Raw genomic sequence first — 27,281 nt, 5'->3', positions numbered from 1 at the left:
GGGAGGCCAGGAAGGGGCTGGTGGGGGAGGGGCAGGCCCTGAGAACCTTGACCCCTAAGTCAGGCAACTGGAGTTCTCTAATTCTCTCTTTGTCACTTATTCACTGGGTGAACCAGGGCAGATCACTCCTCGCCTCTGAACCTCAGTTTCTCCATCTGCAAAATGGGGACAATAATGCCTCTCAGGGCTGCTGTGAGACATGAGGTGATGGATGGAGAACATCCAGCATGGGGTCTAGATGCTCAGGAAACATGAGCTTCCTAACGCCGGGCCCCAGGGAGGCATGCAGGGTCTCCGCCTGTTCCCAGGACCCCCTTTTCCACACTTCCTGCTTTAGCTTGACCTCCCTCCCATCTTTTGTCCTTTTAACCCACTTCCTGGCATGGACCCCCCAGGGGTGATGCTGGGCCAGTGACTTAACCTTCTGGCCACCGTTTTCCCGTCTGAGCCATGGATTGGGCAGCACGGAGTGTCCTTCCCTTGGAGTTGGCTCAAGCAGCCGTGTGTCTCTCTGTGGTCCTGACTACCATTAGTAATTACTCACATGTAATTGAGTACTCGTTATGTGCCGGTGCTCTGCATAGATTATCTCATGAAATCTCCACAGCACTCCCAGGAAGCGGGTGCTGTTATCATCACGCCAGTTTTACACACAGGGAAACTGAGATGCAAGAGGCATGGCAGCTAGGAAGTAGCAGAGCTAGGATTCAAGCCCGGGTCGCCTTGCTCCAGGCCCCCACAGGAATCATTGTCCTCTTCTGTCTCTTGAGGTGTTCAGCCCCTGGTGAATGAAAGGCTGCACCTATTTCACAGATGAGTAAATGGAGACATTTGGGATCAAGAGTCCCTGCTAGAAGGAATTTTGACCCAGACTTGGCTCCTCTGTTGTCAGAGCATAAATACCTCCTTGAAAACTGGTTTTTTTGGGGGGTGGGGGCACAAAGGGGGCAGTGTCCTTATGGGTCTGGGATCCTGGGCCCTTTCCCCTCACCCCCACAGCCAGACTTGGCCCCAGGGGAAACAGCAGACACAGGTCAGGTGTGTCCCATTTTCAGGGGAACCCTCTTCCCTGACTCCCTCATGTCCCAGGTACATCTCTCTACCCAGGTGAGTCTGGGGATCTCAGGTGGGAGGGTCCTGGGGAGGTGGCTGCAGGCAGAGGCCATGGGTGCTTGAGGCAGGCATGCGCACGAGCCCCTAATCCCCAGGGCAGCTGGGGAAGCAGCAGCTGACCTGAGAGTTGGGCCCTCGTGTGTGACTTTACTCATGTCGGTGTCTTCTCTGGATCTCTTTCCTCACTGTAGAACGGGAGGCGTGAGTTGAGTGGGGAAGGGCCTTCCCGGAGCTCTGCCCCTTTGCCCAGCTCTCATGGCCCTGGCCGCCTCCCTTAGGACAGCTCTGCTTCTCCTGTGCAAGGAGGGTAGTCAGGGTGATGAGGTACCTGGAGGGCAGGGAAGATGCTGTCACTAGGCCCCTGCCTCTGCTTTCCCTCAGACCCAAGCCCAGAGCCGCTCAGAATGGGACCTTCAGGAAGGGAGCCGAGGTTCCTGGCTTTGGAAGCGAAGACACAGCTCAGGAGGGCTCGCTCAGCCCCTGGGGCGCCTCCAGAGGCCAGCTGTGGGCAGTGCCTCTGACATGGCCAACTATCCCTCCATGGAGCTGGAGAGCCCAGCACTGGCAGCAGACCCCGCTGGTGCCAGGCACCCCTCATGCCCAGTGCCGGTGCCTGGGCATTTGGAACAGGAAACCCCAGACTGCACTTGCCTGCAACCCCCATGCATGGCCCCAGAGGTCCCTCTGAATCCTGAGCAACCCAGCACCGTGGGAGACATGCTGCCCCGCCCAGCGTCCTTTCCCAAGGCAGAGCGGGCAAAGGGCAAGCCTGCCACCCCAGGGCCAGCACTGCCAGAGCCAGCCCAGATCCTACCGGAGCGAACCTCTGCCAGGAAGACCCGCTACCACATCACTGTCATCCTGCAGGGGCGTGGGCTGACACCTGGGGAGGAGGGTGGGGAGCCCAAACCGGCCCAACCAGCTCTTCACCCCTTCTGCCCTGAGGAATTCAGGGCCTGGCTGGGTCCTCCCCAGGGGCCCCGCCCCATCACGGGGTGCCCAACTGACCCGCCCCAGGAGCCCCGGCTAAGAGCCCCACGGCATCAGAAGAGCACGGCCCAGCAGCAGGAGATCCAGGCCCACTGGACACCTGGGTCCCAACACACACGGTGAGTACAGGTCCGTCCCCACGTGGGGCGGCCGTGGGAGGAAGAACTAGCCTGGCTGCCCTTTCTGGGGTCTCTGCCGCACCTCCAGACTTCTTCAACTCCAGGCCCATTCATTCAGCTCCCTGAGCATGAACTGGCTCTGCCATCCCCTCCCCACTCACCTTGCGTTCCTCTCCCTTCCCTCACCCACAGCCTACCTCCGGAACCCACTGCTGCTCTCCTCCCCCCTCCATCTGAGGAGGGGGAGAGCCTTCATGAAGAGGCTGGGAGAGGGGTCACCTTCTCCTCAGCAACACCCACCACCCCCTGCTCTGTTCAGGCGACCACAGAACCCACCTGGGAATAGGCACTAGTCAAGGTGCTGGGTGTCCTGGGGCAAATTGCTTAACCTCTCTGGTCCCTGAGTTGTCCAGTAGATTTGGTAGCTGGAGATGAGGTAGTTACAGGATCATGCTTTGAACTCCAGAGAGATGGGCTGCCAAAATAGCAGTGATGCTTATTAATAACACCTCAGTCGCAGCAATAATTACCTACCAGGCTCTGTGTCAGCGGCCACAGGAACGGGCACTGAGATTCCCAAGCCTCGATTTTTATGTGTTTTGAAATGATTCTCCCAAATCTGCTTGGTGGGCTCAGAGGTGAAAGAGTAGGTTCCCTAAAACTCACCTGAAAAGAGGTGAATATGGCCCTGGGGCACTGGGCCTCACACAGGGCTCTGAAAAGTTCCTAATGTGGTGGTGGCTGTCATTTATGGTTTGTTTTCTAAACATAATCCTATTTCATCCTCACAACAGCCCATGGAGTAGGACTATTCCTGCTCCACACCCCCATACCCTGATTACAATAGGGAACTGAGGCTCAGAGAGGTTCTATCACTTGCTCAAAGTCCACCAGAAAGCGAGGGGCCTGAATTTGAATGCGGTGCCGGTGCTCTAATCATTTCTCTATTCTGCCTCTCACAGAGGCCTCGTTGGCCCTGTGCAGACAGGGGAGGGTTGAGTGTGGTTGCTGTGCGGACTCCAGGGTTTTCTCTACCCTGTGGAGGTGGATTTGGCGGCATTGTGCCAGGGATGTCCGGGCCTCTGGATGGGAGGCAGGGTAACTGGTCCTGCGGCAAGGAGGAGGGAGAAGTGGGAGCTTGGCTGGTTCAGATCTGCTCGGTGACCTAGCCGGGGAGAGGGCTGCCGAGTGAGGGAAGGGCTGGAGGAGAAAGGCCTTGGAGAGAGGACAGAAGCAATAGGTTTAGCTGGGGGGCTGGGGCTGTACCTGCTACTCCCCGGCTATTTCAGGTCCAGGTGGATAATGACAGACTCTGGCGGGAGGCTAGGGTTCCCTTAGAGAGGAGGAAGCGGACCTCCAGGGACATCCTCCTCCTATGTTCCCAGGGTTTCTGGGGCAGGATTGGCAAATATAGGGGGTGGGGAGGCGGGACACAGTTGGGCCTGCAAGTGGGAATGCCTATGCATTCAAGGTTGTGTGTCTGTGTTTGACTGTAGGCTGTGAATTGACCGTGTGCGTACATTATGAATGTGTGCTTGTGCCATCGTGGCTGTGACTGGTGTGTTGCTGTGTCTCTTGAGTGTTTGTAGCTCTGACTGTGTGTTTGACTGTGTAAGTCAACATACTAGTAAGTGTCTGTGTTTTTGTGCCTGTGCTACTCCCTGGGTCTGTGCCGGTGGCTGGCTGCGTGTCGGTGTGTGCCGGTGTGACGCAGCATGTGTTTGTGGGATGTTGGCCTGTAGACTGGTTTGGCCTAGTTTGGGGGTGACTCACAGGTAAGCGGGGAGAATCCAGGACTTGTTGGGTTAGACAAGGCTCTTTCCCACACTCCCCTCCGCCCCTTCCTCAGCCTCTCCCTTCCCAGCCCCACACCTTGTGTGGAGGTCACAGGTTACCCTGCCAACCAATTCACTTCTGAGATGGGGCCCTGGAGAAGAGAGGGAACGGGCACTTCTGCTGGCCTGGGTCATTGGGGTGTGTCTTCAAAGCAAAGACAAAAAGGGGAGCTATATGCAGGCAGATTCCAGCATAGTGTGAGGAACATTCTAGCAGTCATGACTATCCAGGGATTGGTCAGGTCAACTGTCAGATGGTGACCTCCCTGTCCCTAGAGGTGTGCAAGCAGAAGCGAGTGACCGCATGCTTGTGGAATGAGTGTCTGTCAGGGGTGTTGTCCAGGGGCTGGGTTGGGGTGAGAGAGGCATTGCATTCTGATTATTGGGAGGTCACTGACAATATCTAATTTGACTACCAATGGCTTCCCATGAAGCGGATTTCCTGTTGCTTTGCCAAAGCCTACGGGGGCCTTCCAAATGTGGTTCCTGTTTTTATGGTAATTTGTTGACCCCTGGACTCCCTGGACTCTTCATGGGAAAGTTGGCTTTGGATGAACCTAATCAGGGACTAGCGCAGTGATGGCGAACCTGTTGAGCTCGGCGTGTCAGCATTTTGAAAAACCCTAACTTAACTCTGGTGCCGTGTCACATATAGAAATTTTTTGATATTTGCTACCACAGTAAAACAAAGATTTATATTTTTGATATTTATTTTATATATTTAAATGTCATTTAATAAAGAAAAATCAACCAAAAAAATGAGTTCGCGCGTGTCATAGGTTCGCCATCACTGGACTAGGGCATCACCTAGCACAATTAGCATTGAATGAATGAATAAGTGAATGAGTGAATGAACGAATAAATGACTTAGAACCCTGGCTTTGCCCCTTACTATTAATGCCACTAGGGACAGGGAATCTCAGCAAATAGTAGTTGCTATTATTGTTTTTCAGAAATGAAGAGGAGTCTCAGGGGGAGTGAGGGGGTGAAGCTCCATGTGGGGGAAATCCCAGCAAGGACAGGGGTTCTGTTAGAAGAAAGGGGGCTCCTTAGTGAGAACGAGGGAGAGGGTCAGGGCCTCAGTGAAGGGCTAGGAATCCAGGGCCTAAGGTGTCTGAGTGTGTCCTGCTCTCAGGAATTCTGCCTGGGGAAAGGATGGGGACTCCATCTCAGCCCACCACCTTTCCCATACACAAGGCTTTTCTGGGGCCACTCAGACCCTGTCTCGGGCCAGGCCACATGCTGTCATAGCTACCAGCGGTCCCTGAGTCAGGCCAGGCTTCCCTAGGCCTCAGCCCCTTTCATCTTTGCCCCTCATAAAACCTGAGTCACTGCTAGGGCCACAGGGCAGGGTCAAAGTTCTGGGTTCCACCAGCTTAGTAGAGAGGAAGATAGAGATGGGGGAGGGGAGCTGGGGGCATGGGTCCATTTCTGGTCTTCACTTCCTTTATAGTGGTCTAAGGGATGCCTAGTGAAGGGGAGGAGCAGACCTGAAGACAGGTTGGGCCTGAGGCTGGGGATGAACAGGTTGACTTCACTTGGGGCCTAAAAATAGATTGCCCTGGTCAGCTGCCCTGGTCAGTGTGACTTGGAAGTCAGAGTGGGGGCTGGATGGCCCCTCCAGGCCTGCTGTAACCCCCTTTATTTATTTTTTTAATATATATTTAATTGATTTTTTACAGAGAGGAAGGGAGAGGGATAGAGAGTTAGAAACATCGATCAGCTGCCTCCTGCACACTCCCCACTGGGTATGTGCCCGCAACCAAGGTACATGCCCTTGACCGGAATCAAGCCTGGGACCCTTGAGTCTGCAGGCCGGCGCTCTATCCACTGAGCCAAACCAGTCAGGGCTGTAACCCCCTTTAAAAGCACATTTCCAAACCATTGCATCTCAGTCGGCCAGGTAAACACATTAGGGAGTTGTATATGGTGATTAAGCACCCAGGGCTGGCATTCAAGACTTGCCTCTGCTACTGTGTAACTCTGGGCAAGTTTCTTAACCCTCGTGAACGTTCCCCCCGCCCTCATCTGCTAAACGGGAATGTTTGTTCATAGTTTATTAATTCCGTTCTCTTTAGGAGTTATCAAGTGCATGGAGTTCTTTTGAGGATTCCATAGGGCAATGGACGTAAAGGAGTTAGCAAGGCGTTTGGCACGGAGTAAGCCCTCAACAGACGGCTGTTGTTGCTGCTGTCACTATTAAAACAGGTTCACCAGAGAGTTCCTAGGGAGCTTAGAAGTCCCCTCAGACAGTTGCTATTATCCCCCCTATTTAATAAAGGAGGTACTGGAGACCCAGAGATCAAGGAGGATCAGAGAAGAAATAAGACCTTAAAAGAGGGAAGGTAAGATGCGCTCTGCGGGAGAGGACCGTAGGCACAGCTGGATGTGCTCAGAGCCTTGGCCTCGGGGCCAGGAGGGAAGATGCCTAGTCATGGACTTAGCTAAACCTCAGCTTGCAATTTTGCAGGTGCATCACCCTGGACCAGTCACTCCTCTTCTCTGGCCCTTGGTTTCTTCATCTGTACGATGGGGGAAACACTCATAGAGGAGAACATTGAGGGAAAGTGCATGCGAGTCCAAAGTGCTGGGTCCCGGGGAGTTTCACTAAGACCCACAGATGTACCAGAAGGTCACGCCACGTGCTGGTGCTAGTACACACACGCACACCTGCTGGTGTTTGCTCACAGTTCTCCCAGGGGACACCGCGAAGTTTGTGAGCCAGCATTTTAGTTTATAAGATGAGTTTTTGTTCTTTCTCTCTTATTTTATCCTGACAATAACCCTATGAAGCACATACTCTTATTATAACACTAGAGGCCTGATGCATGAAATTCGTGCAAGAGTAGGCCTTCCTTCCCCTGGCTGCCGGTACCGGCTTCCCTCTGGCACCTGGGACCAGGGCTTCCCTCTCAACCTCAGCTTCGTCTGGAAGGACATCTGGTCTGATTAGCATATTACACTTTTATTATTATAGATTTTGTTGCTTGGAGCCCTGACACCTGAAGGGGAAGAGTGGCCACTCGAGGTGATCTAGCTAGTGAGTGGCAGAGCCAGGGGAAACCCAGCTCTGCTCAAGGCCAAAGTCCATCTTCCCTTGCCTTGCCTTGCCTTGCCTTCCCTTGCCTTGCCTTCCCTTGCCTTCCCTTGCCTTGCCTTCCCTTGCCTTCCCTTGCCTTGCCTTGCCTTGCCTTGCCTTGCCTTGCCTTGCCTTGCCTTGCCTTGCCTTGCCTTGCCTTGCCTTGCCTTCCAATGGCAGGAACAGGGTCAGAACAATTGCCTAGTTTTTAGCTTTCTCGTTTTCCAGTTTGGAGCTCCTGGAGGACTAGAGTCCCAGCCCCATCCATAGACCAGTGGGTCAGACCATATGCCTTTCTCTCCATCCAGGCTCAGGCCATAGCTTCACCCATGGAAGGACGGTGGCATAGGGGATCACCTGAAAGTGGGGAGAGGGCTGAGAGCATTATGCCCATTTTACGGATGAAGAAACAAAGGTCCAAAAGGTCATGTGACTTGCCTGAGGGTACCCAGCCTGACCTTGGCAGAGGTAGTTATTCTGTACTACAGGGAGCCACCCGCACACCCTTGACCCTGCCTCTCTTTTTCCTGGCACCATCTGCAGGGAGCTGGGCCACAGGGAGCCAAGGACACTTCAGGACAGGTTGCTGGGGCCCAGCATGGAGGAGGCAGGTGGGTCCCCAGCTCGGGCCGAGGCCCGGGTGGTGAGTGCCAGGCTGACGTGGCGACAGCGGCCCCCTGCCAAGGAAGAGGTGAGGCATCACTTTCACAAGGTGTCCCTGGTGTCGGACGCCCGGATGGAAGCCCCCCAGGAGGAGATGTTTGCGTACAGCCCCCGTGGAGAGAAAGTCAATGGCTTCGCTGCAAGGAGAGAAGAGACTGTGAATCATCAAGCCCCCCCGGTTGGGGCTGGTTCCAAGAGCTGCCAGAGCCACGGGCCCATCTTTTCCAAGAAGTACACACTACCCCCCAAGGAGAAAAGGCTGGTGAGGAGGCTGAAAGAGGCTATGGACCAGGGTGATGGCAGCTCCCAAGACCCTAGGACGGAGCCATCACGCCTGGGAGCCATGGCCAGGACGGAGCTCTTGGTGCCCCTGCCGGGGCCCCGTGAGCCAAGCCCCCACCCATGTGTGAACCGTGAGGAGCGGCAGGTGACGCGCACCGTGCGGACCACTGTGGTGGTAGGCGGGCATGTGGACCGAAAGGTGACCAGCTCTGTGACCTTGGAGCCAGTGCTCCCGGGCGAGGCCCTGCCAAGGGGCCGCCATGCTGTCCGGGCAGTGGTGGTGGGCCACAGGCCTGAGGGCTCGCCCAGCCGCAGTCAGGCCCTGGAACTGCTCAGTAGCCGGCTTCCCAGGCCCATGGCTTCTGTGCCAAGGAGTCCAGGTCTGGGCAGTACAGAGGGCACAGCCCTGGGGCAGCTGCCTGAGACGGGGACAACAGAGCCAAAAGGCAGATCTGCCCTGGCCCCTGCAGGCATCCCTGAGGGTGCTCACCCACCTCAGAACCAAGAGGCCCCTGTAGTCCATCCAGACCAAGACCAGGGCCAAGCTCTGGGTGCCAAGGCCCATAAGGTCCCAAGGGTGCAGGAAGCCTCCAACCCCACCCAGCTCCCTCTCCACACCTCTCAGGGCGGCTCATTAGTACCCTCTTCTCCCAGAATCCAGATCCATAACCCCTCCCTGGGCCTAGACCACCTTCCTGAGCAGCCTGTGGTGCCCACTCACCCCAGGGCCCAGCCTGCTCTGGATCCCAGGGGACCCCAGGCCCTGCCCTCTGTGAAAAGGGAAGAGCTCACAGATACCCCTGCTGCCACCATCATGCCCAGGGTAAGGAGTGAGGTTGTTACAGTCCCTGGAGAACCCCCATCCCCTACAAGAAGAAAGGCTGTCTCTAGCCCAGACAATCTTTCTGCTCCATCTTCCCCAAGGAATAAGGTTGTTCAGGACCCTGAAAATGTCCCTATCTTCTCCCTCACCCAGAAAGACATAGTGCAGGGCCCTGATGCTCCTGCGGACCCCTCCCCCACCCAGAAAGAGGTTGTGCAGGCTCCTAGTGCTCCTGCTGCCCCATCCCCCAAACCAACCAAGGTTGTCCAGGGCCCGGAAGACAGGCCTAGCACCCAAAAGGAGGTTGTCCAGGGTAGTGAAGGCAGCTTTGGCGCTTCCCTCACCAAGGAAGAGGCTGCGCAGGGCCTGATTGCTCCTGCTATCCCATCCCCCCAGGAGGATAAGGCTGTCCAGGGCTCTGAAGGGAGCCCCGTCTCATCTCCCACCCCAAAAAACGTTGTCCAGGGTCCTGCTGTTCTCCCTGCTCCCTCCTCCCCAGTGGGCAAAGTGCTCCCCAGCCCAGAAGGCCCCTCTGCCCCAGAGCCAATGGAAGCAGAGGCCAGCCAAGAGCCCCGGCTTATCCCTGGCCCCACTGAAGACAAGATGCTCCCGGAGCCATCGAGGGAGGAGGAGGAGCTGGTCCTGGCAGCTGACCTGGAGATGTTCCTGGACACTCTGCGGAGCATGGAGCCCCCTGAGATCCTCCGCACCCACCGGCTGCCGCGAGCCCCCCGCTCCTCCTACCTGGCCATGTACGCCACGCTGCCTCCTATCGAGGAGGACCAGCCCAGGCCTTGGGTGCTGGGACCCAGCCCCCAGGAGGTGCCAGCACTGGAAGAAAAGGAGGAAGAGGAGGAGGAAGAGGAGGAGGAGGAGGAGGAAGAGGAGGAGGAGCAGCCAGAGAACCCCTACCTGAGTGATGATGAGAAGCTCCAGCGCAGGCAGGAGAAAGCTGGGCCCGGGCCCTCCTGGGACTTCCTCCCTCCCAGGCCCCCCCAGGCCTCTTACTCGCCTCTGGAGATGATGAAGAAGCATGTCACAGATGCCAAGGGCTCCCAGCCGGAGCCAGGGCCAGAGCGGCAGGCGGGCACGAGGCCCACCTCCCGTCTTGAAGGCAGTCTTTTCTTTGGGGGTATGGTGTCTGCCACCAAGGAGGCCCCCACCTCGGAATCACTAGGCACAAAACTGTCCGCTCTGCCTCCCCATGGGGCACCAGGGCTCAGAAAGGTGCCGGGACAGCTGCCCCTGCTCTGCAGTGACAGGTCGCCGCCAGAGAAGCCCCCGTGCGCCAGGCCCCCTGAGGGCTGGGTGAGTGAGGCCGTGGGTGGCCAGGGAGGGTGCCAGGCCTCACCAGGGTTTGGAAGGCATGAGGACCATGGTACTAGGAGGCAGAGTCTTCAGCTACAGAAGTTTGGGCCTGAGGCATGGCTTGGTGTGATCCTGTGCAAGCCACGTCTCTCTGGGCCTCGGTTTCCCTGTCCAAACAGAGGAGGTTTGCACGGTTGATTCCAAAGGCTGTAATGGCTCCAATCTCTTGGAAGCTGGAGAAGGGGAGTAATAGGGGGCCAGCTCCTGGACAGGGTGGGTTGGGACAAGTGTGGTGCCCTCTGTGGGGGTGGAGGCTAACAGGGAGGAGGTGGGATGCCTGGGATGGCAGGTGGTGGGAGATAGTAAGCAGGCAACCTATTAAACTTCTTATCACTGCCTCCCTTCCAGAGCCCGGCATTGAAGACCCAGGGCAAGCTGAACACCAGGCCAGGAAAGGTAGGGGGTGGAGGGCAAGTGTGTGGGAGGGGCAGCAGGAGGTGGGAGCTCAAGTCAGAGCCTGAGGACCCCCCTCTGCGTTTTGTCCAGGTGGTCCTCTTCTCAGAGCCTGGCTGCCAAGGCAGCAGCAGGGAGGTTTGGGAAGACATTGCTGATGCCTCCAGCTGGGCCCCCGTGGCCTCCATCAGAGTGGTCCGAGGCTGGTGAGTGCAGAGTGCTGGGAACCCGGGGCAGCAAGCACAGCGAGAAGTGCCCGGGCCAACCTGGCAGAACCCCCCTGAGCTACCCAGAGATGCTGCCTTGTGGGCACATCCTCTCCAACCCAGTGACCCTGGGTCTCTGCCCACAGCTGGGCGCTGTATGAAGAGCCAGAGTTCCGGGGCCGGAAGCTGGTCCTGCCTGAAGGAGATGTGGAGCTCAGAGCCGCGGTGGCCGCGGGGAGTATCCACAGCATCGGCTCCCTCAGGAGAGCCATCCGGGTGAGCGGGCTGGGGTTGGGAGCCAGATGTTGCCCCGTCCCCCTGGGCCCGGGCCGTCAGCGGGGAGTTGGAATCTCAGGGACAGAGATTCCAACTCGTACTGGGTAGGGGGCAGAGGGGGCTTATTATGGACTCACCTATAGATTCCAGACCTTGGAGCCAACTGGGGAGTGCTAGCCTGGCTTGGGGAGGCAGGGGCAGGCAGGGGCCAAGCCCCAGCGTGGGAAAGCAGCCTGAGGAAGTTTGAGCTGCCTCTGGAGAAGAACTCGTTAAAATAGCAGAAATAGGTGGGGTGGATATGGGTGCTCCCCTCCCCTCAGAGCCCAGGGCTCTTAGGCCCACAGTAAGATCCAAGGTGCCTTGGATGATTGTTCATTCATTGGCTCAAGCACGCTTCCTAATGTCTGCTGTGTGCCAGCCACCAGGCCAGGCAGTGAAGGCTGGAGGAGACTGACCTCTGCCCTGCAGGACTCTGCGTCAGGCTAGGGTCTCAGAGTGGGGTTTGAAGCAGGAAAACCATATAATCAGATTAGCAGTTTATAAACACCCCTCTGGCTGCCAGGAGAAGAGACTGGATAGGGATCCCAGAGGCAGGAAGACCAGGAAGGGCTGTGATTTCCAGCTGAGGAGCACTTCTGAATTTTGAGGGAGGGGTGTGTGGTTTGTAAAGGCATAGTCAATATTACAGTTTCATATTTGTGAAGTGGTAGTCTACAAGCTACCAAAATTAAGTTTGACAAAACCATCTTGGCTGCTAGGGAGAACCAGAAGAGAAAGCAGGGCCAATCAGATGTTTGTTTTGTTTTAAAAAATATTTTTATTGATTTCAGATAGGAAGGGAGAGGGAGAGAGAGAGAAACATCAATGATGAGAGAGAATCATTGATTGGCTGCCTCCTGCACACCTCCTACTGGGGATCATGAACTGAGTGGGAATTGAACCATGACCTCCTGGTTCATAGATCGATGCTCAACCACTGAGCCACGCCCGCTGGGCTGTTTTGTTTCGTTTTTAATGAGAGGAGGAATAACTCAGTCCAGAGCTGTTGCAGCCCTCCTGGTAAGAGAATGCGAGAGCTGATGATTCTTAACTAGGGCAGTAGCCCAACCATGCAAAGGAGGGGTGTTTTCAAAGCCTCTCCAGAAACACAGAAACGTTTGTGGACAGTTTATTGTGATCTTCTCACAATAAAGTCATCATTGTGTGGGAGGTAATGAGGTACAAGAGAAAAACAGGGGCTTTGAAGTCAGGTGGACCTGGATTCCTTTGATTAATCCAGCATTGGACACTCAGTGTATTCCAGGTCTGAACAGAGGCAGGGATCGTACATAAAAGGATGGTCAAAGTTAGACCTCCAGAAGCAGCTGTCCACCCCGTCTACCCCTCCACCAGCTGGAAGCCGGGTTACCAGAGTGAAGGCGGAGGGCAATGGCACTTGGCAGGCTCTTGCTGAGAACTTTGGTCTCAGATCCCCAAGGTTCAGGGCGGGACCAGCATGGGCTTTGGTCTTGGGTTGTCTGGTCAACCTTAAGAATACATCCCAGTTATCTCCTGGCTTCTGGGAGACAGTCACAAAGTTTTCCCAGAAGCCCCCCGGAGCCCCGGCTGGGCAGACTTGGGGAAGCAGGTACAGAAGGGGGTAGTCTCTGAGGGGTGGCGCTTTACACTTCATTTTTTCACCCCTCTTCTGCAGGACTACATTACCCCAGAGATCAGCCTGTACTCCGAGGAGGGTCTCAAGGGGGAGCACGTGAAGCTGACCCAGGCCTTGGAGGACCCCCGTAGCCTGAAGAGGCCCCTGCAGGTGGCATCTGTCACTGTCTCTGCAGGACTGTGAGTCTGGGCTGTTCTGGAATCCCTCCATTTATCATTCGCTGTGCTGGGTGCTGGGCGAAAGGAGACAGTTCCTGGCCTCAAGAAGTGCTCAGTCTACTGGTGGGGACAGGGAAATAAGCAGAGAGCGGCAGTTCAGGGTTCCAGGAGGGGGAGCACGGAGCTGTGGGAGCACAGAAAAGCACCACACCAGCCTGAAGTCACAGAAGCCTTCTTGGAGGAGGGGATGCCTCGCTGGGAGGAGTTGGCCCGGAAGAATAGGTCCCTGAGGGCAGGGGTTGTGCGTGTATAGTTCGCTCAGAGTCCTTCCTGCCTGAAGCAGAGCCTGGCATGGGATAGAGGCCCCTAAATATTTGTTGATTGAATGAACAGGGGAAGAGTATCTCTAGAAACGGGAACAACACTTGCAAAGGCCCAGCGGTGAGAGATCTCAGCTTTGAAAATTCAGTCTGGTCAGAGGAAGCAGCAAACAGGGAGTTGTGAGGCCCAGGAGGAAGGCAGGGGACAGACCGAAGGGCCTCTTTGTGCGGCTGGATTGTGTTGTGAGGCCAACAGGACATTACTGGGGATCTTTAAGCAGGTCTGCACATGAGAAAGAACTCTCCAGCTGCTGTGTGAAGGGAGGGAGGGCCAGGCCAGAGGAAGGGGCACTGATGGAGTGGCTACTGCTCGGGATGATGGGGGCCTGAAGTGTCCTCCAGAGTCCCCTTGACAGAGGCCTCTCCCTCAAAACCTCCTTCTCTCTAAACCTTCTCTCCCATCCACCAGCCTGTATCCCTGGGTATCTGGGGTTCAGCCACTTCTCTGCCTCCCCAGGTGGCTGCTGTACCCCAAACCCTTCTTTGAAGACACTCCCTGCATCCTGGAGCCTGGAGAGTACCCCACCTCCAAGGACTGGGGTACATCAGACCCCAGCGTGGGCTCCTTGAAACCCCTGAGTTTGGTAAGGAATAGGTGGCCCCAAGTCGCCTTGTCCTGCAGTCTGAGGGAAGAGGCAGGGCCTGGGAGCTCCTACTGGGAATGGGATTGGAGGAGAGGTTGGGGGGGGGGGGGGTGGTGGTGGCCATTTTTAGGAGCCTCAGTTAGGCCACCAGCCCCATCTGCCTTCCCCCACCTCTGGGCTGGTGGCTCAGCTCTGTCTCTTCTGCAGGGCTGCCCAAGAGTGGAGAAGCCAGGGGAGCCCAAGGTAAGAGTCTGGGATTCTGGGTCAAAAAGGGCCTTTGGGTGGGTTCTGTGTATGTGTGTGGTGGCTATTTGGCCTGAACTGGAGGACAGGAGAGGAGGGTCCTAGGAGCCACAAGCTGGGGCTTGGAGGACGGAACCTGATGGATTCACTGGGTAATGGCTTTTGATGTGTAAGAACCAGGTCAGAGGTCAGAGAAGAGATGGGAGTTAGGGCCTGGAGCTCTGTGAGGGCGTGGGAGGGCCTGGCTAGGGGCTGGTGCTGGGCAGAGCCCTCCTGGGCTGGCTGGGTGTGTTTGGGTCCAGATCCCTCCCCACACAGACGCCACCATCCCGTTCCCCCAGGCTGTGGTGTATGAGGCCCCAGGCTTTCAAGGCCAGAGCTGGGAAGTGAGCCGAGACATCTACAACCTCCAGCAGCCGGAGGACAGCCACAGCCCCCGCCTGGCCTCTGTGGGGTCCCTGCGAGTTCTTGGAGGCTGGTGAGGACCCGGGACCCTTCCTTCTACCCTATCCTCCCGCTGGCCTCTGCCCTGGGACGGGGGAGTGATCTGGGCCGCCTGGGAGGGGGGGCAGCTGTCTTACATATCCAGGGGCTTCCTGTGACTGTCTGTCTGTCTGCCTCCGCCCGCCCCAAGCTGGGTTGGCTATGAGAAGGAAGGCTTCCGGGGCCACCAGTATCTGCTGGAGGAGGGGGAATACCCTGACTGGTCACACTGGGGAGGCTATGATGAGGCGCTGACCTCCCTGCGGGTCATCCGGACGGTAAGCAAGGGCAACTGGGCCATCCCTCTGCTTCCAGCCACAGCCATACCCTCCCCACTGACCCCCCTCCCCCCACCCCCTTCAATTTGTTGAGAGAAGAATCCATGTTCCATCTCCCTGCTCTCCAGAGCGCCTGCAGTGTCCCCAGGTCCAGTTCTCTCCCTCCTGCTGCTTTTCCCCAGGCCATACTGGCCACCTCGCCCCAAAGTCCCTTGGGTCGCCTCCCTGAGGTCTGGTCACCCCCGGGGGGTTCAGTGGGCGGGCGGGAGACGCCTGACTGTCCCGGGGGCCCAGGACTTCGCGGACCCGGCCGTGGTGCTGTTTGAGGCCGTGGACTTCGAGGGGCACAGCGCAGAGGTGAGCGAGGCGCTGCCGGACGTGGAGCTGGCGGGACACGGCCCGCACACGCAGGCGATCCACGTGCTCAGCGGCGTGTGAGTGACGGCGGGCGGGCCGGGGGCGGGCCGGGGGCGGGCCCAGCGGAGGTCGGCCCCGCCCCGCTGATCCCGCGCCCCGCCCCTCTGCAGGTGGGTGGCCTATCAGGAGGCGGGCTTCTCCGGGGAGCAGTACGTGCTGGAGAAGGGCGTGTACCGCAACTGCGACGACTGGGGCGCGGGCAACAGCGCCCTCGCCTCGCTTCAGCCGGTGCTGCAGGTGCGGTGCGGTGGCCGAAGGCCGGGCCCCGGGAGGGTGGTGCTTGGAGTCTGGGGCCCCTGGGAGGGTGGTGCTTGGGGTCTGGGGCCCCTGGGAGGGTGGTGCTTGGGGTCTGGGGCCCCTGGGAGGGTGGTGCTTGGGGTCTGGGGCCCCTGGGAGGGTGGTGCTTGGAGTCTGGGAGGCGCCCACCTCAGCTCTGGCGCCGGAGGGACCCTGCTCGGAGCTGCGCGGAGGGGGCGAGGCCTCGGAGAAGGGCGAGGCTAATGCAGATTTGAAACTTGGGAGAGCTAAGGCTGGGATTGGGAATTTATTTTATTTTATTTTTTCATTGATTTGAGAGAGGAAGGGAGAGGGAGAGAGAGATAGAGACATCAACAATGAGAGAGAATCATTGATCGGCTGCCTCCTGCATGCCCCACACTGGGAGGAATGGAGCCCGCAACCCAGGCATGTGCCCTGACCCAGAATCCAACCATGACCTCCTGGTTCATAGGTTGACACTCAACCACTGAGCCACGCTAGCCTAGCTGGTGTTGGGGGTTTTGAAACCAGAGGCACTGAGGGCAGCGGCTGGTACCCTCCTTAAGCTCTGAAACTTTGGTCTTTCCCTTCAGGTCGAGGAGCAAAACCTGCACTTTATCTCTAAGGTGAGGAGCTGGTGGGGCCCTAAGCCTCCTCTTCCCTCAATGCAAATCTCTCTCCCTGTTCCCCATTCAATCCGCTCACTCCATCGCCCCTCCTTCACTCTCCTCTATTCCCGTCTCTGCCCTCAGATTCAGCTTTTCTCGGGCCCCGACTTCCTGGGAGACCACATCTCCTTCGAGGATGACCAGGCCTCTCTGCCCACCTCTTTCCAGCCCCAGTCCTGCCGAGTGCACGGTGGCAGGTGAGGATGTAGGAGAGGGTGAGGGAGGAGGCTTGGAGGTGCTGGGGGTGAGTGTGGAGACAGAGACAGGACGAACCTGCCCTGAAGCGTTTCACTCAGTTTGGAAATCCAGGCTGCAGGAAGAGGGCCTTTATTTCAAACTAGAGGCCCGGTGCACAAATTTGTGCACCAGTGGGGTTCCTCGGCCTGGCCTGCAGGATTGGGCCAAAACCAGCTCTCCTGGATTGTGAGAGGGCACAGGCCAGGCTGAGGGACCCCACCAGTGCACTATTGGGGCCAGGGAGAGATGTGGGAGGTTGGCCAGCTGGGGAGGGACTGCAGGAGGGCTCCAGGGCGTGTCTGGCCTGTCTTGCTCAGTCCTGATTAGCCAGACCCCAGCAGCAAGCTAACCTACCAGTTGGAGCATCTGCCCCCTGGTGGTCAGTGCACATCATAGCAAGTGGTTGAATGGCCTTAGTATATCATTAGCATAGTACGCTTTGATTGGTTGAATGGACGACTGGACACTTAGCATATTAGGTTTTTATTATACAGGATGATGTCCTTACTCTGACTTCCTTAAAATTAGCTATTCTGTCCCAAAGCATTCAATCTTAAACAAAGCAAAATGAAGTTTTATGCCCTAACCAGTTTGGCTCAGTGGATAGAGCGTCGGCCTGCAGACTGAAGGGTCCCAGGTTCGATTCCAGTCAAGGGCATGTACTTTGGTTGCGGGCACACCCCCAGTTAAGGGGGTGCAGGAGGCAGCTGATCGATGTTTCTCTCTCATTGATGTTTCTAACTCTCTATCCCTCTCCCTTCCTCTCTGTAAAAAAATCAATAAAATATATTTTTTTTAAAAATGAAGTTTTAATGGAAATGTAAAACTACTAGTTGGTACAGTATAAAGAACCCAAATCTTGTTTCATCCGTCCCTCTGCCTTTTTTTTCTAGTGAGGTATTTAAAATTCCAGGCCCAACATAAAATTTCACAGGTAAATACTTCCACATGTATCTCTAATAAGAAAGGACCCCTCCCTCATACACACATATAACCACAAATTATTATAGCATCTAATAAAATTAACAATAATTAATATCTAATACTCAGTCCATGTTTAAATTTCTCCTGTCGTCTCAAACAATGCTTGTTAAACTTGGTTTGTTTTTCTCAGGATCCAAACAGGATCCACACATTGCATTGAGTCAATTTGGTCTCTAGTGTATAACAAGCCCCCTCCTCTTCATTTTGTTTTATACCATTTATTTGTTTGAAAAAAACCCGTAATTTGTCCTTTACGTTTCCTATCGTCTGTATTTGGCTGATTGCTTCCTCGGGGTGTCTTTTAACTTGTTCCTCTGTGCTGCACATTTCCTGTAAACTGGCAGGTAGGGAGGCTTGATGAGATTGAGGATGTTAGATGGCCTTGTGTACTTCTCATTGCATAGCATCAGGAGACCTGTGTCTGCTTGTCCCACTTTTTTCTTTTCTTCTAAATTCTCACCCGAGAGTGGGAGAGGGAAAGATAGAGAGAAACATCGATGTGTTTCTCTCACATCGATTGGTTGACTCCTGTATGAGCCCTGACCAGGGCCCAGACCGGGGAGGAGCCCGCAACCGAGGTACATACCCTTCATGGGAATTGAACTCGGTACCCTTCGGGCCGCAGCCTGATGTTCTATCCACTGAGCCAAACTGGCTAGGGCTGCTTATCCCACTTGTAAAGATATTAAGATGCCAACATCATAAGATTTCCCATTTCCCATTCACCTAATGGTTTTAGTATCCATTGATGAAAATTGCCTAGATCCATTACCTCTTTAGAAGTTACAAAATGGTGATTTTCTTTTTCTTTTTTCTTTTTTGTTAATCCTCATCCTAGGATATATCCTCCCCCCACCCCATTGATTTTTAGAGAGAGTGGAGGGGAGGGCGAAAGACAGAGAGAGAGGAACATCATGTGAGAGAGACACATCAATTGGTTGCCTCCTGCACGAGCCCCAGAGGGGATCTAGCCTCCAACTGAGGTATGTGCCCTTTACTGGAATTGAACCCGAGACCCTTCAGTCCATGGGCCAATGCTCTAACCACTGAACCAAACCAGTTAGGGCCAAAATGATGATTTTTAATTTTTGTTATGCTTTCTACATATTTTAGCTGGAATACAAAGAATTTCCCTTTTCATCTATTTGTTTACCTATACAAAAAAAGGCAGTTTGATTTTCCTCAAGGAAGAATGTTCGCCCCTTTCTCTTGATAAATTTTCAAAATAATTTCTGAATTGGTGCCCTAGCAACCTCCAAAACTGACCAATAAAGATTTTTTTTAAAGTATCGCTGTGAACTCATGGATTTTTATGTATTTGAAACACTTCAATCCATTGGAGTCACTGTTCTTTCGTCTGCCAAAATTGTTCCATTTCTGGCAAACGGGAACCCCTACAAATGGCCTCCTGGGTTCTTTTCATATGATCCCAATAGTTTTTTTTTTAAAAAAATAACTTCCTTGTTTTTCTGATACAATAAGATGCTCCAGGGTAATTTTGCCTTCCTCCCCCTCCCCCAATTTGGAATCAGCCATTTCCCAAGGAACTCTGGCTCCTTTTAGTAGGAAATACTATTTAGAGACCAAAATCTGCATGCTAAATGTTTTAAAATTATAATGTTAATATTACTATTAACAGTAAAAAACAGTGAATGCTGTTTGAGGTTTCTATGTGGTCCTTTTTGTCCTCAGGACATTCACCTGTATCCCATTCGGCATGTACAATTCAAAATATTGTATTTTTAAGGCATCTGAAATCATGTGTGGATTTTCTGATATAAAGTTAGGTTCATTTATTTTATATTTATTTTAATCTTTAGGAATATTTTTCATTTTTATTTAATTGTTTTTAATTACACAAAATATTTACAATGTTCCTGTCCTTTCTCTCTGAAATTAATAAATATATATTTAAATGTCTTTAAATATATATATACTTTATTGATTTTTTAGAGAGAGCGGAAAGGAGTGGGTTAGAGAGATAGAAACATCAATGAGAGAGAAACTTCATCAATCAGCTGCCTCCTGCATGCCCCCCCACAGGGGATGGAGCCCACAACCTGAGCATGTACCCTGACTGATGGCCTCTTGGTTCCACGTTCAACCGCTGAGCTACACAGGCCGGGCTACATTTAAATATCTTTAAAAAAACAAGAAGAACAAAAAAAAAGACATCAGCTTTTGTCTCTGTCCCTGCCACCTTTCCCCCTCCCTTCCCTATAGAAGATTATTTTTGTTGTTTAGTTTACTCATTCATTGTTTCATTTTGAAGATATAAGTAAATATACATTCATAAATTTACGTAAAACTTTCTATATCACTTTATATATCTTTAAGAGATCATCCTCATTCCTTTTTACTGCTATATTATACTCCACATTCTTTTCTTTTTTTAAAATTGATTTCAGAGAGGAAGAGGGAGAGAGAGAGAGAAATATCAATGATGAGAGAGAATCATTGATTGGCTGCCCCCACATGCCCCACACTGGGGATTAAGTCTGCATGTGCCCTTGACCGGAATTGAACCTGGGACCCTTCAGTCCATAGGCTGACTCTCTATCCACTGAGCCAAACTGGCTAGGGCTCTACTCCACATTCTGAGTGTATTCAACCAATCCCCTACTGATGGACATTCGGGCTGCCTCCACTTTTTGCCATTGCAAACAGTGCTGTAATGAGTGGTCGTGTTTGCATGTGTCATTTTATGTTTTTGGAGGGGGTCCTTGGATTGATTCCAAGAGATAAGATTACTGACTAGTTGTATATATGGTTTTGCTTGATGTTACCAACTTTCCCTTCTTAGGGGCAGCATAACTTCAGTCAGTCCTTTTTAAAGTCTGGCCTTAGTCTCTGCTGCTGCAGTGCCTGTTCATCCTTGGCTTCCCTGGGTCAGGGGGTCATGATCAAGTCTGCATCCACCCTGCCGTATCCCGGGGCCTGGGCAGGCTCAAATCCCCACCCACTCATGTCCCCACTTCCCCCTCCCCAGCTGGATCCTGTTTGATGAGAAGAACTTTGAGGGTGACCAGCACATTCTCTCCGAGGGCGAGTTCCCCACTCTCACAGCCATGGGCTGTCTGGCCTCCACAGTCCTGGGCTCCCTCAGGAAGGTACCCCTGGTGAGTACCCCTGTCCAGTTCCAGGCAGTCCCTGAGGCAGGAGGTGCTGCTGGGGGTGTCCCAGGCCTCTTCTCACTGTGCAGTGGGCTGCTGGGGCTTAGATCCTGTCTTCCTCAGAACTTCCCCAGGTCCCCCTAACCCCAGGGCTTCAAAGCCAGTTCAACTTACTAGAGATTTATCGAGTACCTGCCAAGATAGGTCCTGGGAACAATGACATGACTTGGGCACAGCCCCACCTTCAAGAAACCCAGGGTCACAAGATGGCTCTGCTGTCGTGCGGGGAGCAGAGGGGTGGGTCAAGGCAGTGGGGTTAAGACAGTATAATACTGTTACAAGACTGTTATAAGACAGGGCTGGGTCAAGACAGTGGGGTTAAGACAGTATAATACTGTTACAAGACTGTTATAAGACAGGGGTGGGTCAAGACATTGAGCCAGAATAAGTCATGATGTCCTGGACCAGATGGAGAGAAGTGACCCGGGCCCCATTAAAGAGCTCAGCCTGTAGGACTTGGTGACCAGCCTGGGGTGGGCCAGCAGTGGCCGCACCAGCAGAGCAGCTGAGGTTCACTGAGCACACACCATGCTCAAAGCCCGTGCTCCCGGCTTTAAAAAAGGCTTTTCAGCCGGCCGGCGTGGCGCAGTGGTTGAGCGTCAACCTATGGACAAGGAAGTCGCAGTTCAGTTCCCAATCAGGGCACATGCCCAGGTTGTGGGCTCGATCCCCAGTGTGGGCTATGCAGGAGGCAGCTGATCAATGTTCTCTCTCAGCATTGATGTTTCTATAGCTCTCTCTCCCTTCCTCTCTGAAATTATATATATGTATAATTTTTTTAAAGGTTCTCCATATACTCTATACTAAGGTATTCAGTCCTCACCACAACCCTATACGGTTTGTTACTATTCCCATCTCCCTTTTCCAGATGTGAAAACTGAGGCACACCGAGGTCATGTGACTTACTCCAGGTCACACGGCTGGTAACAGGCAGAGCCAGGTTCTCCCTGAGGCAGCCCAGCTCCTGAGTCCGAGTTCTTTACAACTACTATCTGGGCTCTGAAGGCAGATAGTCCTGGTTCTGAAGCCCAGCTTCAGGGGTTTAATCTTCTCCAGCCTCAGTTTCCCCTCTGCTAAGCAGGGATGATAGCAGCACCTACCTTACAGGGTTGTTGAGAAGTTAGAATGAGATCAGGTAAAGTGTTAGCACAGAATCTGGGATAAGCCTCAAATATATGAGAACTACTATAATTACCAGTATTATTAGTATACTATTCTTAGAAGTGCCATTTACTGGGGAGAAGGGCTGAGGGGCACTGGGGGGCCTAGTCTGGCATGTGCTATATCTGAGAGTCCAGCAGTGTGCAAGAGTCAGGAGCCCTGTGGGGTGCAGCTCAGGAGGGAAGAAGGCCTGAGTACCCACCTGGGAGTCAAGGGGCTGAGTCTGGGGCCAGGGCTGCCATGGTTTCAACCCTTCCCAATGCCCCGGACCCCCAGCACTTTTCAGAGCCCTCCATTTTCCTGTACGGACTGGAGTGCTTCGAGGGGAAGGAGATTGAGCTCAATGGAGAGGTGCGGAGTCTGCAAGCCGAGGGTTTCAACAACCACGTGCTGTCCGTGCGGATCCAGGGGGGCACGTGAGTGGGTTGGGGGGAGGCACAGAGGGCTGGGGGCTGTTAGTAAGTGAAGGCTGGTTCCAGGTTTCTTCCCTGAGGGGACTCAGAGAGTGGGCTCCCTCCCAGCCAGAAGGGAGGGAGAGGTGGATTGAGGAGGGTCATTGATTCTCAGGCTGGGACCCCAGCCCAGGGGGGAAGGGGCTCTTCAGGACCCTCCTCTGCCCTGCAAACCTCAGTCTACTTCCCAGCCGCCCTCTCTCACCTCGGGACCCTAACCCCAGGCAGAGGAGTCCCAGCAGCAGGGAAAGGGAGGTGGAGAAAGTTCTGACATTCGTGCCTTCTCCACCTTTCTGTCTGTCTGTCTGTCTGTCTCTGGCACTTGCTGGCCCAGCTGGGTGCTGTGTGAACACAGCGACTTCCGGGGCCGCCAGTGGCTGGTGGGCAGCTGCGAGATCACGAACTGGCTGACCTACAGCGGGACCCAGAGGGTGGGCTCCCTCTACCCCATCAAGCAGGTGGGTAGCACGTCAGGTTGAGTGTGTCCATGACGGCCTGTCTGGGTGTGTGTCTATCTGTGTATTTCCCACACTCAGCATTTGTGTGCTTTTGTCACAATTTCGCCACATCGTCTTTCCTCTTGAACTATTATCTACTTAATATTTTTTCTAAATCAGCACCATTTTTTCCTACTCTATCCTTATCCTAAGAAATAATAGTCATAAAATCATGAGTTTGATGTGGATAGATGATTTTTCATTAATAGGAAATATAATAAATACATTACCACTAAAAATCTTTTTACTGCCATTCCATTTTTTTTAGAATATATTTTTATTGATTTCAGAGAGGAAGGGAGAGGGAGAGAGAGATAGAAACATCAATGATGAGAAAGAATCATTGAACGGCTGCCTCCTGTATGCCCCCAACTGGGGATTGAGCCCGAAACCTGGGCATGTGCCCTTGACCGGAGTCGAACCCGGGACCCTTTAGTCTGCTGGCTGAAGCTCTATCCACTGAGCCAAACCAGCTAGGGCTGCCATTACATTTTTAACCGTAAGTGTATCCATGTAGGACTAAAAATTATCTCATGTAGTAAGCACACCTCACTTTGGGCAGCACTGATTCCACATGTCTGGCCATGTGTCTGATTTCTGACATGTGTGTTAATGCAGAGGCGTGGCCCTGGGTGCTGTGTGTGTGTGCATGTGCTGTCTGAGGGTGTTTCTGTGTCTGTGCAGTCATTTGTGACCGTGTGTCTGTGTCGGTGACCTGTGGTGTGTGTGTTTATGACTACACGCGCCTGTGGCACTGTTGAGAGTGCGTGTGTCTTTGTGCGAGGATATTGTGTGGTCCCCACGTTCGCAGACTCTTAGAACACCAGTGCTAGAAGAAATCCGGAGGCTATCTCCAGTGCCCGCATTTTACAGGCGGGGAAAGAAAGGCCCAGAGAAGTGGACAAGGATTTGCTCTGCAATCTTGGGCAAGTACTGTACTTCCATGGACCTCAGCTTCCTCATCTCTAAAATGGGGGTCATACATACGATGGAGTTGGTTTGAGGACTGAAGAAAAATAATGTATGTTAAGCCCTTAGTACAGTGCTTGAGTGGGTAAACACCAACAGACACTAGCTGTGATTCTGTTACTGTCACGGCCATCACCAATATCCGAGGTCCCCCGCCGATTTGAGGCAGAGCCTGACCTGATAACTGACAGGGCAGTGTCTGCCGCCCATGGTTCCTCTTTAGTGGGGGCGTGTGTGCACGTCTGAATACCTACATGCATCCATCCTGTTAGCAAACACACGTGCCCGGTGCGGAGTAGGCTGGGGGACCCGTGCATCGGTTGGGATGTGTGAGTCTGCCTGGCTCTGAGTATCTGTGTGTTTGTCTCTGCTGCAAACTTCTGTGCAACCACGTGGACCTTGGGTGTGTCTGCCAGCGTGTCTCTCTGCACACGTCTGCGGGTGTCTGTGGACATGGGACTGTATGGGTGTGGATGTGTGCTCCGGATGGGGCTTTGGAATTTGTGTGGGAAACAAGGGGAGACTTCAAGGAGGGCCAAGGGTGGTTTAGGGGCAGGAATGAGGGCTTTGGCGGTTGGGATACAGGAGGGTCCAGAATTATGGGTGTTGGGAGCCCAGCGGGGAGCATCTCTGCCCCGGGAGCCCTGACTCTCAGCTCCCTCCACTCCCCAGCGCCGGGTTTATTTCCGCCTTTGGAATGTGGCACTGGAGGGGTTCCTGGCAGTGCCAGACCACGTGGAAGACATGAAGGCGGGCCGCGTGGTGGTTGCTGAACCCGGAGCTGGAGGTAGCTGTGTCTGGTACTACGAAGATGGGCTGCTGAAGAACCAGGTACTGGTTTGGTGGCTGAGACAGGGACACCAGGGCCCCCGGCACTCACAGACTCACCGTGGGGAGGGCCAGCCCAGCCAGTCACAGGACCCACCCGGGGTCAGAGAGACACACACTCAGACACCAGGACCCTGGGGAGTGGAGAATGCAGGCTGTGCATCCACCCCTGGGCACTTTATCCTCTTTTCTGGGCCTCGGACCCTCATCTGCAAAACAAGGGCATTGAACCAGGTGCTTCTAAGGGACTTCCCAGCTCCGATGTCCTGTGACAGAACTTGGATCCTAGTACTGACGATAGATTCACTCCACAAACATTTCCTGAGCACCTATTGCGTACCAGGCCTTGTTCTAGGTGCTGGGAATACAGCGTTGAGAAGACAGAAATGACGCTTGCCCTCCTGAAGCGTACATCCTCGTGGGGAGGGCAGAAACAACTTAAATGAGTGAAATACTTTAGCACCTTAGATGATGCAACAGAACAGCGATTTTCAACCTTTTTCATCTCGTGGCACAACATAAGCTAATTACTAAAATTCTGTGGCACACCAAAAAATATGTTTTACTGATCTGACAAAAAATAGATATCATTTTGATTGATTTACCAACAAATAATAATAATAGTAATTACCTATCCTTTTTGCTCCAAAGTGACTTTTAAAAAAACAACAACACAGGTGCCTATACTTGTATATAAGGGTTCTGGTATCAAGAATTGGCCAATCGAAGGCAACCTAATTATGTGGCCTGACCAATAAGATGCAACTCTATTATATGATCTATATATTTATGGTTTAAGACAAGGCATTCACACCAGACGGCTATTGCTGTGTTGGCTGTTGTCATTTTTTATTTGACAACCTAAGGGAAAGGAGGTCAGTGCCCCTGACTAAGTAGTCAGGTATTGCATGTTTTAAAAATTCTTGCGACACACTGGTTGAAAATTGCTGCAATAGAGAAAAAATAAACGAGTAAAAGGAATAGGAAATATCGGCAGCTCTGACAAGGAGAGCCCTTTCTGGGACGATGACGTTCGAAGGAGGCAGCCATGCAGGTACCTGAGGGAAGAGTGTTCCAAGTAGAGGGAACTGTAAGTGCAAAGGCCCTGAGGTAGGAACATGCCTGGCATTTTCTGGGACCAGCAAGGCCGCCTAAATGACTAGAGTGAAGTGAGTTGAGAAGGAAGTAGCAGATGGTATCAGAAAGGGTATGGGAGTGCAGGTCCTCACAGGCTATTAAAAGGGTTTGTCTTTGAGTTAGAATGAAAGGGAACACTACGTACCAGGTGCCATGCGAAGCCCTTCACATGCACACCTCTTTAATCCTTAGAGCAGCGGTTCTCAACCTGTGGGTCGCGACCCCTTTGGCGGTCGAACGACCCTTTCACAGGGGTCGCCTAAGACCATCCTGCATATCAGATATTTACATTACGATTCATAACAGTAGCAACATTACCGTTATGAAGTAGCAATGAAAATAATTTTATGGTTGGGGTCACAGCATGAGGAACTGTATTTAAAGGGCCAGAAGGTTGAGAACCACTGCCTTAAAGAGTACTATGGGCAGCTTCTATTTTACTATCCATTGTACAGGGTAGGAAAGCTGAGTACAGAGAATTTAAGTGGCTGTAAGTCACACAGCCCATCAGTGTGTCTGTGGAGGCTTGTCTGATGCGAAAGCCTGTGTTTTGGGAGTCAGTTGTGGAAGGTTTCCTGGAGGAACGAATATTTGTCCAGCCCTTTTATCATTTCTCACCCTCACAACAACCAGCACTCGGGGATTCCCATCTCCAAGGAAACAAATGTTTAGGAGGATTAAGAGATTTGCCCAGGTCACAGTCCATAAGGATTTAAAGCGGGGTGTGCCGGGGGTGTGTCTCTTTGGTGGGGTCCCTGTGGAGAGGAACAGTGCCTGATGACCTCCTGGGGCCTCAGGTGGCCCCCACCATGAGCCTGCAGGTGATCGGGCCCCCCAGCGCAGGCTCCAAGGTGGTGCTGTGGGCCGAGAGCCGCCTGCCCCGTCAGACATGGAGCATCAACGACTTGGGCCACATCTGCAGCCAGATGTTTGAAGGTCGGATCCTGGATGTGAAGGGTAAGGTGGGGATGTGTGCGGGAGAAGGCACCTGCGGGCAGGGGAGTCCCCAGCTTGCTCTGACCACCTGTCTCCCCATCTCTTGCTCCTCCCCAGGTGGCCGGGGCTACGACCGGGACCATGTGGTGCTGTGGGAGCCGACCAAGGACAGGGCTTCCCAGATCTGGACTGTTCATGTGCTCTGACACCCCACCCTCCCAGGCCTGGAGGCTTTCTCCGGGATGAAATGTTTTTATAAGTGTTTGTTGCTATTGTTGTTGTGTAACATGAATTGTTTTCTAATATCCTGCTGGGTAGCCTCCTCTCTGTGCACTGGGTACTTGGGAGTCGGGTGAGGATTCCTTCACCTGCCTTGATCACCCTACATCCAGGCTGACTTCTTCCCTCCCAGCTTGCTTGTCTGGGGCTCGAATGTAAGGCCTCCCTCTGCCACCAGAGGGAGACCTGGGTCCAGACTTACTAACTGGTGAGTGTGGACTTTTTTTTTTTTTTTTAATATATTTTATTGATTTTTTTTTTACAGAGAGGAAGGGAGAGGGAGAGGGAGAGAGATAGAGAGTTAGAAACATCAATGAGAGAGAAACATCAATCAGCTGCCTCCTGCACACTCCCTACT

At 53.5% G+C, this 27,281-nt stretch overlaps 1 protein-coding gene across 2 annotated transcripts; it reads left to right on the top strand.

Moving 5' to 3' along the window:
- Positions 1 to 1,623: 1,623 nt before the first annotated feature.
- Positions 1,624 to 26,949, top strand: CRYBG2 (crystallin beta-gamma domain containing 2). Of its 2 annotated transcripts, XM_070404433.1 has the most exons (20): positions 1,628 to 2,222; positions 7,680 to 10,212; positions 10,621 to 10,668; positions 10,759 to 10,871; positions 11,018 to 11,147; positions 12,841 to 12,980; positions 13,797 to 13,923; positions 14,131 to 14,166; positions 14,508 to 14,644; positions 14,801 to 14,927; positions 15,222 to 15,361; positions 15,455 to 15,581; positions 16,196 to 16,228; positions 16,355 to 16,467; positions 20,481 to 20,610; positions 22,102 to 22,241; positions 22,612 to 22,735; positions 24,416 to 24,574; positions 26,506 to 26,665; positions 26,762 to 26,949. In XM_070404433.1, the coding sequence occupies exons 1-20, from the start codon at positions 1,636 to 1,638 to the stop codon at positions 26,848 to 26,850; spliced, it is 5,193 nt and encodes a 1,730-aa protein (XP_070260534.1). In that variant the 5' UTR covers positions 1,628 to 1,635; the 3' UTR covers positions 26,851 to 26,949. The 2 variants fall into 2 exon arrangements, with proteins under 2 accessions (XP_070260535.1, XP_070260534.1); XM_070404434.1 differs by lacking the exons at positions 20,481 to 20,610; positions 26,506 to 26,665; positions 26,762 to 26,949 and having other exon boundaries at positions 1,624 to 2,222; positions 24,416 to 24,502.
- Positions 26,950 to 27,281: the final 332 nt, after the last annotated feature.

This window comes from Myotis yumanensis, unplaced genomic scaffold (genome assembly GCF_028538775.1).
Source record: "Myotis yumanensis isolate MYYU_CA2020_CCGP unplaced genomic scaffold, mMyoYum1.0.hap1 SCAF_2, whole genome shotgun sequence".
NCBI classification, from domain to species: Eukaryota; Metazoa; Chordata; class Mammalia; order Chiroptera; family Vespertilionidae; genus Myotis; species Myotis yumanensis.
The sequence above is the reverse complement of the archived record's forward strand: the minus strand, read 5'-3'. Positions and strand labels throughout refer to the sequence as shown.